General features: G+C 45.5%; 1 protein-coding gene across 1 annotated transcript in view; it reads left to right on the top strand.

Annotated features, from left to right (window-relative positions):
- Nucleotides 1-610: 610 nt before the first annotated feature.
- Rapgef5 (Rap guanine nucleotide exchange factor 5) overlaps nt 611-13,518 on the top strand; it is a 212,260-nt gene continuing 199,352 nt past the window's right edge. The window contains exon 1 of the mRNA XM_051177828.1: nt 611-965. Within this exon, the coding sequence (XP_051033785.1) occupies nt 627-965 (339 nt within the window). The 5' untranslated portion in view covers nt 611-626. The remainder of the gene's footprint in view (nt 966-13,518) is intronic.

Genomic DNA, 13,518 nt, shown 5'->3' with positions numbered 1-13,518 from the left:
GATCCACTACCCTTGGGGTTGAAGACCTTCCTGGAATGGTTTTCCACTCAGCGCTCCACAGTTCTGGAATATATAAGCAGTGAGCCTTCACAGTTTACCAAGCACATTCATCAGGCTCAGAAGGCTTCCAGGTAGGTCAGGTTCCAACACGTTAAGAGATTCACCTTCGGGCCACCAGACTTGCACTATGGTGCTAAACGCCATCAAAACCAACAAGTTTTCTCCGTTCACCCTTTCACGAGGAACGTGCCCACGGGTACCACGGAGGGGGCAGTGCTGTCCCAGGAAGCATTTTGCATAGTCTAGGATAAAGACTCTGCCGTGGGGCTAGGCCGTGCAAAAAGCGCGGGAGGGAAAAGGACCTCTTAGCTTTCTGGGTCTTAGTTCAGGGCAGTCCTGGCTGGGGGCAGAGGGACTTTATAATCTCCAGAGGATGGGGGCCGGGAGGAGGAGTCTGGGAATGACGCACCTGTGCAGACACGGGGCACGGTGCGCTCGGGGGCCTCTTCCGCAGGCGGTGGGAGTGTCCGGGCCGCCCAGAGGTGAGCGGCGGGGCGGGGCGGGGAGCACCTGGGCGGGGCCGGGGCGGTGCGCGGGGCCGAGGCTCCGGGACCGGGCGCGCGCCAATGGGCAGCGGCTGGCAGCGCGTCCCGCGCCCGAGCCGCAGTCGCGCCCTCTCGCTGCCTGGCGAAGGCGCGGAGGCGAGCGCGGGGGAGAGCAGCCACCGGCGCCGCTGCCGCCGTCAGGGCATCAGGATGGCCGTGGGCTCTGTCAAGATGCAGCCACCGTGCGAGAGCCCGGCGCTGGCCTCGGCGGCCCCGGCCGACGGCCCCCTGCGCCGCAGCCCGAGCACCGGGGAGCCCGAGCCGCCCGCCACGTCTCTGCGGCCGCGCCTGAGGGACCTGCCTGCGCTGCTGCGGAGCGGGCTCACGTTGCGGAGGAAGCGGAGCGCCGCCGGGGCCCGGGTGAGTGGCCCGGGCGCGCACGTGGAGCCCCCAGCCGCCGTGCGGGGCCGCGACGCCGCGACCTGGAAGTTGGGGAGGTGGCGCGACTCCACTGGAGAGGCCCGGGGAAAGCGAGGTTAGGGGGCGCCCCTCCGGCAGCTCTGGCCACCCTTCTGCCCAGATGCACCAGGGGCACCTGGGCATCACCGGAAGAAGGGCTGTTTGCTGCCTCTGAGGGGAAGCTGCAGGTGTCCGGTGACTGAATCAACCAGGCCCATTCAGCAGCAAGTCTCAGCCCCCCTCCCGCCCCCCGGGGTCCCGTTTGCAGGTGGCCTGCGACGTGCATGCTTGTTTTGGAAGGTTCATAGCAATGTCTGGGCACCAGGACTGCCCTGGCAGCCGCCGCCGCTGAAGGGGAGACTTGGCAGTTGGAAGAGCTTGGGAGAGCTTGTGGCTCCCACAGCACTCAGTACTCCGGGACGCCCCCTGGAGTGGGAGAACCCTCGGGAATCTCAAATATCGACTTCCTTGATGGTGTGCTCAGATATGACTTCCTGGTGTAGGAGAATTCCTTGTGTTCAAAATACACCTCAAGACCTGAGCAGGTCAGGGATGTCTTCTTCTCTGTTAAAAGGAGGGCCTGCTTGCCACCTTGGGGATCCTTAAGCCACTCAGGATGAACCAATAGGTCTTCAGGACTCCAATAGACTACTCTCATAGACTTCTCTACCTTAATACATCCTACTCATTATTAAAAAAAATAAAAAATCTTGACCATTATGTAGCATTAGCTGAGAAGTTGCAACAATGTAGATGGTTTTTGACTAAAAGTCTTATCTGCCTTAAAAGAAGATGGTAGTTGGAGACTTGAAGCTCCTGTGACATTTATTTCGTTGTAGCTTTCTGTGGACGTGATAGGATCTGAAATGATGCAGGTCTTCTGCTTCTCCAGGCTCTGTTCTTTTCCTAGGCATTTTCTTCTTTGGGCCAACTTAAAGGGTTCCCTAGTGCAATAAGGAAAATTTAAAAAGTTTCAGAATCGCCCACACAGTAATCTTGATTGTGTGGCTATATAGGATGTTTGCAAAGAAAGCCAGGAAGTATGGCCCCAAGATATGGTGGTGAAATAAACACAGGATCCAGAATTATAGACTTTGCAAGAATCTAGGGGAAAGTAGGTCAAATTGTGTTCCTATTATCCTTGACAGTTGCTTTTGCATGACACAGAATACTGAAGACAGGAGGGCATCGGGGCGATCTGTGACAGGAATTGCCCAGGTTTCTGCATAAATCTATCTACAGTGTTCTCTACACGGACTCCAGTTTCTTGTTTCCTGGGATGATGATGTGTGCCTTGTCAGAGTTCGGACTGACCCTTGTTTTCTAGACAACTCAGCATGCTGAACTCCAATAACTCTTTTTGTTTTTATTATGGTGCGTTGTATTAGTTCTTTGCAAGCTTAAATGAATGTCTCTTTAATTGGGAGAAGATTGTCAACGTTTTCAGTGTTGGAAGCTCACGCTTTCCGATATCTTTGCTCTCCTACTTTGGAGGAGACTATTTTAGTTTACTTTCTGTTGCTGTGATAAGACACCATCACCAAAAGCATCTCTGGGGAGAAAGGGTTTGTTTCATTTTAGAGCTTACAGCCTGTCAATAGGGAGGTCCAGGGAGTAAGTCAGGGCAGGAAGCTGGAGGCAGGCACTGAAGCAGAGGCCATGGAGGAAGCTGCTTACTGGCTCGAACCATGGCTTGCTCTGCCTGCCCAGTGGTGTCAGTGTTGAGAGTGGGCAGAGGACTCCCACTTGGATCACTAAATCAAGAAAAGCCCTACAGACTTGCCTTCAGGCCAGCTGATGTAGACATTTTCTCAACCGAAAGTCCTCTTCCCAGGTGACTGTAGCTTGTGTGAAGTTGAAAAACACTAAGCAGAACAACTACTGTTGTAATTTATGGAACCCCATCACCAAAGGGACAGGAAGGAGGTGGAAAGAAGGAAAAACAAAGTGGAATTGCGTGTCCCTGTGTCAGGCAGCCCAATCCACTGTTACAAAATGCCCCAGACTGCTTGATTTCAAGAGATGCTTACGTTGTCACAGTTGCAAATGCTGGCAAACCCAAGCTCAGTGTTTAGGCCGATTGATTTTATTTCTGCATTGGGCTTGCCTTATGGGGGGGGGGGTTCTTTTACTTATTCCTCTGACCTTTCTTCAGCAGGGTCAAAGGGAGGACCCTGATATATTGTAAGGCTGTTAAAGGGAGGGCCCGTGATGTATTATAAGGCAACTAATCTTATCATGAGGACCCCAACCCTCATAACCAAATATAACCTGAGCACTAGTCACTATTACATTCCCCTGCCAACCCAAATTTCCATCACAATCAGGGTTTGTGCTTCAACATAAGAGTTGCATGGACGACATAAACAGCCCATAACCAGGAGGGGTTTGAGAGGAAGAGACAAATAGTGAAATATACCAGGCTGGTTGGTGGGTGATGGACACCTGAGGTTAATCGGTAGCCCTTTGGTTAGGACACTGATGTTAATGTCAAGGCATCATGGCCTTGCTTCCAGATTGGAGCTGAGTGATCTCAGTTAATAGAAGTTCACTGGGAACAGAGCAGCTTCGAGCACTGGACAGTTGGTGAAGAGTTATTATCATACTAAGATCTGATTTAGTAGTATGTATCCTCCATGCTGTCTCAGACTCCCGCATATCTGGGCGATCTAATACCCTCTCAGGATGTCTTTTTGAGAAATGAGGATTGACTAGGGGGTCAGCTTACCTTCTGTCTACCTTTCACCTAATTATTTTAGCCTCATCGGTGACTGAAGCCATCTGCGTTAGGGAATGCAAACGTGCAGACAGCCTAAACTCACTGCTCCTCTTTCATTTATTGATTAGAACATTGTCTATAAAAAGCTTTCTATCATGAATTATTTGAGTTTTCTGACATTCAGGCTATATAGGAGAAAAGAGGAAATTCCATTTTTCCCATTTATCATAGTAATACTTTCGTATCCTAACAACCTTCACCAGTAACCAGAATAGTTCTTTTCTTCAGTGTCATCGAGAATTGATGCATTTATTCTAGTCTGTTGTGGCAAGTTCTCTTTTTTGACAGTGTGTTCTACATACTTTGCACATAGTCTCAGTACACTCAGGAGCCTTTTGACTTTATGGCATGTATCATGTCTATTTTTTTTCCCTTCACACTTGAAGCTAACCATCTGTCCAAGGAGCACTGAGCTTTTTAAAAAATATTATTAAGAATGGTTCATTTCTCCTATGTCTTGCTTCCTTTAGTGTCTAGTCTTAGCCTTCCACCTTAATGTTTAAAAATCTTTAAAAATCAGGGGCTGGAGAGATGGTTCAGTGCTTAAGAGCACCAGCTGCTCTTTCGAAGGACCCGAGTTCAAGTCCTAGCACCCACATGGCATCTTGCAGTTGTCTGTAACCAATTCCAGGGGCCCTGACACCCATGGCAAAACATGAAAACACATTAAAAAATTACAATCAGGCTATTTCCAAGATTGATGTAAAACAGGCATTCATAGTCATTATCTGTATGTGCTGTCAGATGCTGGAAATATTTTGGTCTTTGCTATTGGGATATTTCCTATTAGGCTCCGAGATGGTCTTCATTGCCTTAAAGTGTTTTAATTACAATAGGAAAATGATTTAGTTGTTCACAGTGGACAACAATGTCCTCTACTGATGCCCAGCCTTTGGCTTTCACAAAGGACTCTTCCCCCATGGTCCTCTAGTGATGATGCAGCCTGGAATGCACTGTGTATCTCAGCTTAGCCTTGAACTTGTGACATCTTCCTACTTTAGCCTCCCCGATTCTGAGATTATAGGCATGAGCAATCCCTCTAGGCTGATTTACTCTTGAAGAGAAACAAAACCTTCCCCTCTGTCCAAGCTGGAGCACTGTGTGTATGATGTAATATCCACCTCAATCAGAAACTTGTCTTTGCTGATTGGGAAATACCCAATCAGTATTGCTCTGCAATACCCCAGTGTGCCCACTTAATACTTGTTTTAAATATGTACTTTATAAGCTGAGCCTATGATTTTTCCTCTGAATTTATATTAAAATCTGAAGCTTGTGCATCACTTACATGTTGCCAGAAGCTTCATTCAGTTCTTACAACAGGCTTTGTAAGCTGGTCGTAGCTGTGTGTATTCCGTAGATCTGGAAACTGGAACAGAGAAGTAGCTTGTTGAACATCTCTGATTGTGTAGGTGGGAAGAGGGAGGGAAGTTTGAATCTAGGCAGGCCAGTCACCAGCAGACAATCCTTGCTTTGGGTGGATTGTCAAGCTCTCAAGTGCAGAAGGGGCAAAGGTTCTATTCACAGTAAGGTGCTATAACTTTTGGGGCATGCTGTAGTACCGTGTGACTCTGAGAATGCCCAATAAATTGGTGCAGAGCCAGATTAACTTTTCTCTCATTATAGCACAAACAGGCTACCACTGACCGAGTTGGGTATGGGCCAGGAAGAGTGTGGAGAAGCATTATGGGTATGGCTGAATGGTAACTGACACTTGCCAAATTAAAAATAGCAGTCAGAATTGTCCTAAGCAAAAAAAAGAAAAATCGCCAGGCTCTCCTTGACAACAAAGGTCAACCAGAAGCCTCATGCACTGGCCAGCTTTCTTGATCTGTTCATGGTAGCCTGTAAAGAAAGAAACCAAACCATTAGTGGAGGCATGCCCACTGCAGGCAAGGTGAGTCAGAGCAGAGGCAAAGAATGAGTGATGAACTTATCTGAGAATCATGACATCCTTGCATGTGCTTGCTGACAAGCTGCCAACCTGAACCCAGTATTTAAAAAAAAGCAAAACAAAACAAAACAAAAAAACCTCTCGTTAACCACAGCTTCAGTTGAAGTGCATCTTCCATCATGCAAGGAATTCTGGTTCTAGAACTTCCCGCAGGTACCAAGTTGCCGTTGTTCACGTCCCTTGTATAAAGCGAAACAGTGCTTCCATGTAACCTACACAGGTAACTTCAGACCATCTAGGTTGTTTATGATATCTAGGGTGATGCTAATGCTGTGTCCATGGTTCCTTTGTCATTCTGTTTAGCAACTCAGGGCAAGGAGTAAAAAAGTTTGTATGTGTGGGTCCTCCCATCCCCCAGATATTTTTGATTTGTGGTTGGGGAATTTGTAGATGCCAGCCCCATGGAAACAAGACCAGTCCTAAAACTCTATAGGAACAGCTGGGCACAGTCATTCATATCTAAAATCCCAGTGTTTGGGACACCGAGGCAGGAAGATTGTAGAGTTTTGCTGGGACTACGGAGTTCCAGGTTAGCTTGAGCTTCAGAGAGACCCTGTCTCAGAAACATTAAAAACAAAAACCTCCAGCTCTTGCTTGGTAAGAAGAGACCACAGTCCACTAGGACAGTTCCACTAGGAACAATGGAATTAAGATTTTTTACCCCCTTCTCTGGCTGAATGCTTATTTCCGGCAAATTAGCTGTTATAAACATGTTTATGGAAATGTAGGCACAAAATTTTGACTTTTGTATATAATGTCAAATTGCATTTTTTTTTTAAAAATGTGACAGTCTAACATAAAGTGATTATGTCTAAAAATCTTGGTAGCAAAACCAAATTTCATACTTGCCTTGTCTCTTAAAGTTGAGTTGGTAGTAATTGGTAACTTGTGTAGCTAAAAATAGATGGGAAGACAGGAAGAGCTAAGTCACTGGTGAAGGCTTGGAGTATTTGTGATTTAAAATTGTTTTTTGATTCAAAATTGAATAACAGCTCTTATTTTGAATACTGGCAATGCCATGATGACGTGAGATCTGGGAGCTTTTAGTAAGAAGTTGTAAATTTCATGTGAATAATCAAAGTTGATAGCTTGGCTTTCCATGTGTGGATGTGTGGCCAGTATTGTTATGGTAAATAGTTCATAAATGGGTATACAGAGACAAAGCCCACAGATGCTGCTGTGGATGCAACCACTTAAAGGGATGATGCGTGTTCACCCATTAGGAAATTATGAACTTCCCTGTGACTACCCAGTGAGGGAACAGCAGGGGCAGAATGGAGTTTGTGGCTCTGATTCCAAATTCCCCGTTGTCACAAAGTTAAGGCTTGGAAATCGTAACATGAGGCATATTGGAAAGTAGCTGCATGAGACATTTCAAATCAAAGTGTTAGCCATTCTCTTCCTCATGTCTTCAGAGGTGGCTCCCAGAGCACGGTACTGATGTCATCTCACCATTAGAACAGCCATGGCACTAGATGGTGACGTTCTGGAGAGCCACATTCCAGCAGCTCCTGTGTTCTGAGCTTTGTGCTACACTATCCATGTGTAGATTTAGAAAGTAAGCAAGATGCTCTTTTGGCCTGTGTGAAAAACTCCAAAGAAGAGGGGAAGTGGATTCCTTGTAACCCAGAATTTCTGTTAACAATAACACGCTTGAGACTTAAGGAACCTGAAGATGTAAGGAACGTGCTCGCAGTCCCCAACTGCTGGTGTGGTGGGATCTGGGGAATGAATTGTTTGAACACAGGAACTGGAGATTGAGGCAATCAAGAACTGTGTCTCTTCGAAAATAGAAAGACAGAGGGAAGGAAATACATGGGCATAAAGCCACCGAACCATTTAAAATTAAAATAGTTGAGGATATGTAAATATGGTTTAAAGTAGTTACCTTTGCCATGTTTGCTTTTTAATGTGGTGCGATCTAGTGAAAGCTTCTTTTGGATCCTAGCTCTGCTAGGGGCAAGGTAGGATTAGAAGTTCAAGGTCATCCTCATCTACATGGAAAGCCTGGGCTACATGAGATGCACATGCAGACCAAAATTTGCATCTCGTTTCAAAGCCGTTCGTCATTCACACCCTGGCTTGAAATTTTTTCTTGAAATTTTCAGACAGCGATGCATGGTCTTATGATTGCTTTGACCTGTTACCTTCCCTTTCTCTAAACATTTGAGCTATGCCATTCAGTTGTGAACAAATGTTTAAAAGAATGTGCTATGGTGTGTTAAAATATTTTATCAGTTTGATGAATGGAAATTATTCACCTCTGTAGCAGAGTCCTGGGAGGTGCTAGCGATGATGACCGTAGGTCCCATTATTATTCAACAAATCCTCCTCTACTATCTCACAAAGTAGATTTGTTTGAAGAAATTTAAGAACTGTAACTCAGTTTTTGTAATGGCATCCTGGGACGAGATGTCTTATTGTACAGACAGAAGCTAAGTGAATTTTCTAAGTTCACTTAGAAAGTAAAGGGGACGAAATTTGCACCCAGGAAGTCTAGCTCCATGGGGAGCAGACAACCTACAGGCTTTCTATACAGTCGTTCTAAATGTTGCGTTTCTTAGTTAATCTCTCACATTTTTTAACCTTAACACTGTAGAGTGTATCTTTAATACATTTCAGGGAGCATTCCAGTCATTTTAAAGTTTTACCATATTATAAAATCATATAATAAAGAGCTATAATACATGTTTTCATTAAAAAAAACTGCATGGTTTGTAAAAAATATCAATATATGTCACTGCATTAAAAGGTGCATGAAACTAAAATACATATTAAGTATGACATATATATATATTAAGACTCTATTAACACAATTCTTGTTTGAAAACAATTTATTTTACATGTATTGGTGTTTTGCTTGCATGTATGTCTATGTGAGGGTGTCAAATCCCCTAGAGCTGGTGTTACAGACATTTGTGAGCTGCTGTGTGGATGCTGGTACTTGAACCTAGGTCCTTTGGAAGAGCGGGCAGTACTCCTAAACCACTGGACCATCTCTTCAGCCTCTCCACTAACAATTCTTAAGGGCATTGGATACTGATATTGCTTAGGTAATGATTTACACTTTAAAGGGGAATATATTGAAATTTTCTTATAACAGCTAACAATAGCTTCCCATTAAAGGTTAAAAGAAATGAAATTCTAATAAAGGGAATGAAAAATGTGTGTGTATGTGTGTGGATAAAAACCTAAATTATTATTGGGTTCCTCATAGTTTTTTTTTTAAGAACTTAAGTATAATTTTAAAATTAATCTTGAGCCTGTCACATCTTTAATCCCAGCCCTCAGGAGGCAGAGACAGGCAAATCTCTCTGAGTTCAAGGCCAGCCTGGTCTGTAGAGCGAGTTCCAAGAGAGACTCCAGAGAAACCCTGTCTCGGGGGAAATGTCTCCCCCTTGAAGCTTCTTAGAACGGATTCATTAATATAAAAATGACGGGAGATTTGGACTTGCCCCTTTGTCTGCCCCAGTAACCCGTGTGGTTAAGTTGGAAGGGGCTTTCCTGAAGTGACTTGAGGTCCTTCCTGTGTTTATCTCCTCTGTTGATGGTTTGCTGGCTCCTTGTTTGTAGTGTGCTTTTTTCCACTGCGCTCTGTCTACACTGTCTGCGGAGAAAACACGATACAGGATTTCCAGGGAGCGCTCCGGACCTTAAGTAAAGTTGAAAGGTCAGGTCCTGAGAACAGAGGCTTTTTGCATCCTAGCCGTTTGCTTCCTGTTCTCTTTCCTAACTGGTTTAGCAACTTAAACCCCAGCCCCATCGGTGGTTTTGTTGTTGTTCAGTTGAACATGACCTTGTCAAATCATTTACCTGAAGCTGGTAGGAGGTATAGTGCAAATACCTGTGGCTGCCCAACAGATGTGGCGTATAAGGTGCTGATTGTAAATGTGTTTTACTCTCTCGTTGCCTTTGAAGGAAGTAAGTGGCTTATCACTCTGCTCTGCATACACTCTGCCTGTGGCCTGCCCCTCATACCGTGCTGTGGACTGATGCATACGCATATGGTTACATATAAAAATTAAAACACTGAAGAAGATGTAACGTTTAGAAATGGAGACGGAGGTTCCTATCCCTCCTGGTGCCACAGCCACTTTGCCCCAAATAAATACACAGACGCCGTATTCACAGGTTAGATGGCTAGGGCTTCTTATGGCTTGCTCTGTCTTAATTATTAACCCATGACTACTAATCTGTGTATTTCTACATGGCCTTATCTTACCAGAGAACACCTGGCATGTTCTACTTCTCTGTCTCTACATGGCGTCTCTTCCGAGCAGCCTCTCCCTGCCTCTCTTCCCCAGTATTCTTCCTGCCTCTACTGGCCAACCAGTGTTTTATTCATCAACCAATAAGACAAACATATATTCAGAAAGGCATCCCCCATCATAGAAACTCAGGGAAGTTCATTTATCAGAAAACATTCTGGCTGTGGTATAGCAGGGAACATGTTTCTGTGAGTTTGTCACTGATTGGCCACGCGACCCAGATTAGGTCAAATGACCCGAATTTCTGATTTAAAGTTGAAAGAGCAGTCTTTCTACATTAGGATGCCAACTGCACCTGCAGAGCTCTTTGGGCACATCTTAGACAAATGGCCAGAGGAGTGTCTAATAGTCACCTCGTTTCTCATAGAGGAAGGGGAGATAAAATACAATCAGAAGGAACAACTAAAAATGAAAGGAATCTGATTAAGTCGCTGTCTTAGTTAGGGTTTGTATTGAATTAAAAGACCATGGACAAAAGCAACTTGGGGAGGAAGGGCTTTATTTCAGCTTGTAACTCTCAGGTCACATTCAGTCACTGAAGGAAGTCAGGACAGAAACCCATGCAGGGCAGGAACTGTAGCAGAAGCCACGAGGGACTGCCGCTTACTGGTTTGCTCCTCCTGGCTTGCTCAGCCAGATTTTTGTTCGTTTATTTGTGTTTTGTACCTGCCCAAGGCTGGCACTGTCCACAGTGAGTTGGACCCCCATCCCTGTCACATCAGTTGTCAATCAAGAAAAATGTATTACAGACTTGTCTACTGGCTGATCATATGGAGACACTTTCTCCTATTTCCTCTTCCCAGATATGTCTAGGTTTGTGTCAGACCAGCACAGTCAAACACTTGCCAACAGTTACTAAACTGTAATCTTTCCTTTCTTGTCCGTACTCAAGATCTCATATTAATATCAGGATACAAATATATCATAACTATGACATAACTTTAAAGCCTATAGTATAAAACTATAAACTCTTTTTAACACTCTAATATTTCTTTGAAAGTTCAAAGTCTTTTTTAAAATATCCAAAATCTCTAAACTGTGGGCTCCTATAAAATTAAAAATAAGTTAAATACTTTCCTGTTCCAAGAGGGAATAACCAGGGCATAGTCATAACCAAATTAAAAAAAAAAAAAGCAAACCACAAATCTCAGCACTATAAAGCCCAGTGTCAGCTTTCTGGGACCCACTCATAGTTCTCTGGGCTCCAAAGGGCTTAGGCAACTCCACTTATGACCGAGCTGCCCACAGCACGCATAGCTTGTCTCATAGACTCAGGCCAGTCCCACTTCACAGCTATTGCTGTCCTTGGTGGTCATCCCATGATGCTGGCATCTCCAAAAAGCTGGGCATCTGCTACAGTTGGGCTGTGCCTTCACCAAGAGCCTCCTCACAGCTCTCTTCAGGGATTCTGACCCTGCTACATGGTACAAAACCTCAACTTCTCTTCAGGGCCCTTTCAATCCTGGGGCTAGTTAGGGTTTCTACGGCCTTGATAAAATACCATGAACAAAAGTCAGCAGGCAGGAACTCAAGCAGGCAGGAGCCTGGAGGCTAGGACTGAAGCAGAGGCCATGGGGGTGCAGCTTACTGGCTTGCTTCTCATGGCTTGCTCACACTGCTTTCTTATAGAACCAAAGACCACCTGACCAGAGGCAGCATCACTCCCACGTCAATCACTAATCAAGACAATACCCACAGACTTGCCTACAAGCCACTCTATTGTGTTTTAATAAGGATCAGGATAAACAAATAGGCTGAATAGATGTTTATTCAGGGAGAAATAACTTACAAGGTAGACAGATGAACACCAGCAGGTTCCTGGTCCCAAGGATGCCCCTGGATGCTCTGCTGTCCCCATGCTGCAAGCAAGAGAGCTCCCAGAGCCCGTTCCTCAGACTTAGTTCCCCCAGGTAACATCCCCCCTGTGCCACAGGTGCGGACAAAGTGAATATCTCCCTACACCACTCTTTGGTAGCATTTCCTCAATTAAGAGTCCCACTTCCCAGATATGTCTAAGTTACGTACAAGTTGACAAAGCCCGACCAGCACAGCCATGAACCAGTGAAAATGAAGGAACACATCTCCAAATCTATTGCTTTTTTGACCCACGTATGGAACATGGCGGTGATCCTTTTCTTTGTCCAGTAGCATCCTACGGGTGGCTTTTCCTTTAGTGTGTTTGTGTGTGAGTGTGCAGATGGCACACACATACACATGCGTGGGTTGGTATGTTTGCCTCTGTGTCCATGGAGGCCAGAGGATGGCATCAGGTATCCTGCTTCGTCACTCTGTACCTTATTTTCTTGAGACAGTGTCTGTGACTCAACCAGGAGCTAGTCAGGTGGCTAGCAAGCCCCCGTGACCCTTCAGGTGGCTAGCAAGTCCCCATGACCCTTCCTTCTTGTCTCTACCCTCTACAACTCTGAGGTTATAGGTAACACTGGCCATGCCTGTCTGTCTTTTTCCCTGGCTGCTACCTAGCAGGTCCTGAACTTAGGTCTTGAAGCTTGCATAGCAAGAGCAGTCGCCTAAGGATCCATCTTCCCTGCTTCAGCAGTCTCTTTTAGAGAAGACACAGTGTTTTTTTTTTTTTTTTTTTTTTTTTTTTTTTGTTATTGTTGTTTCTGAGCTTCAATTCAGCTTCAATGTTTCCTTTCCTCCGTCATGTCATATTTTAGGCAACACTTGTTGACACTTTGTATTCACCTTTGCACCTCTGTTCTTGGCCTGTGACCCTAAACACATTCCAGGCCATCTTAGTCTCTCATTCTTCCTGCCTCTGCCTCTGCCTCCGAGTTACACCTGAACTTCAACGATAACTTAGAAAGCAGCAGGAACACTTCTGGTGTTTGTGTGCTCACTCTCTGCTGCTGCGTACAGTGCTTTCTACTTACAGAGTGCTTGCATGTGCATCCTTAGTTTATGTGTAATTCTGCAACGAGGCACTTCTTTAGTAGATGCAGCGGTGGGTTTCTGAGCTGCTCTGTGTGTGGCAGCCTCAGCGTCTGCGATCAGAGCTTGTGCCCCGTCAGTTAGTGTGAGCTGCTGTTTCTGTGGTTGCTTCAGCGCCATCCCTGCCCCAAATTACAGGGCTGGGTGATTCTGTGGTCACTGGCTGCCTTTGAAAACCTGAAAGGGATCTTTAATGGTTATAGTGGTGAGGATTTTGTAAGAAAGCTGAGGTTTGATTGAACAGCTGGTGGATGGGGTCCCAGAATATGCATTCCAGCAAGTTCCAGGTTGCTACTCACAGGGTCCCACTCAGGGGTTCTGGTGAGTGGTTCATCCTGACTGTCAGATGGATGGATTGAGAAGCACCAAGGAAATCAGTGAAGGTGTAAAAGGGTTTTCAGAGAGGATTAACCAAGGGGTAGAACCTGCCCTGAATGTGGGCGACCCCATCCAGTAGGCTGGGTGGATGGAATGAAAGCCGAGGCAGCTAGCCAGTATAGACTGCTATTTCTGCTTCCTGGCCATTGCAGTGTGAGCCACCCTGCTCTATCGAGCCTTCCT

This window comes from Phodopus roborovskii, unplaced genomic scaffold (genome assembly GCF_943737965.1).
Source record: "Phodopus roborovskii unplaced genomic scaffold, PHOROB, whole genome shotgun sequence".
Classification (NCBI taxonomy): Eukaryota; Metazoa; Chordata; class Mammalia; order Rodentia; family Cricetidae; genus Phodopus; species Phodopus roborovskii.
Note: the sequence above shows the minus strand (reverse complement) of the source record. Positions and strands in the feature narration are given on the sequence as shown.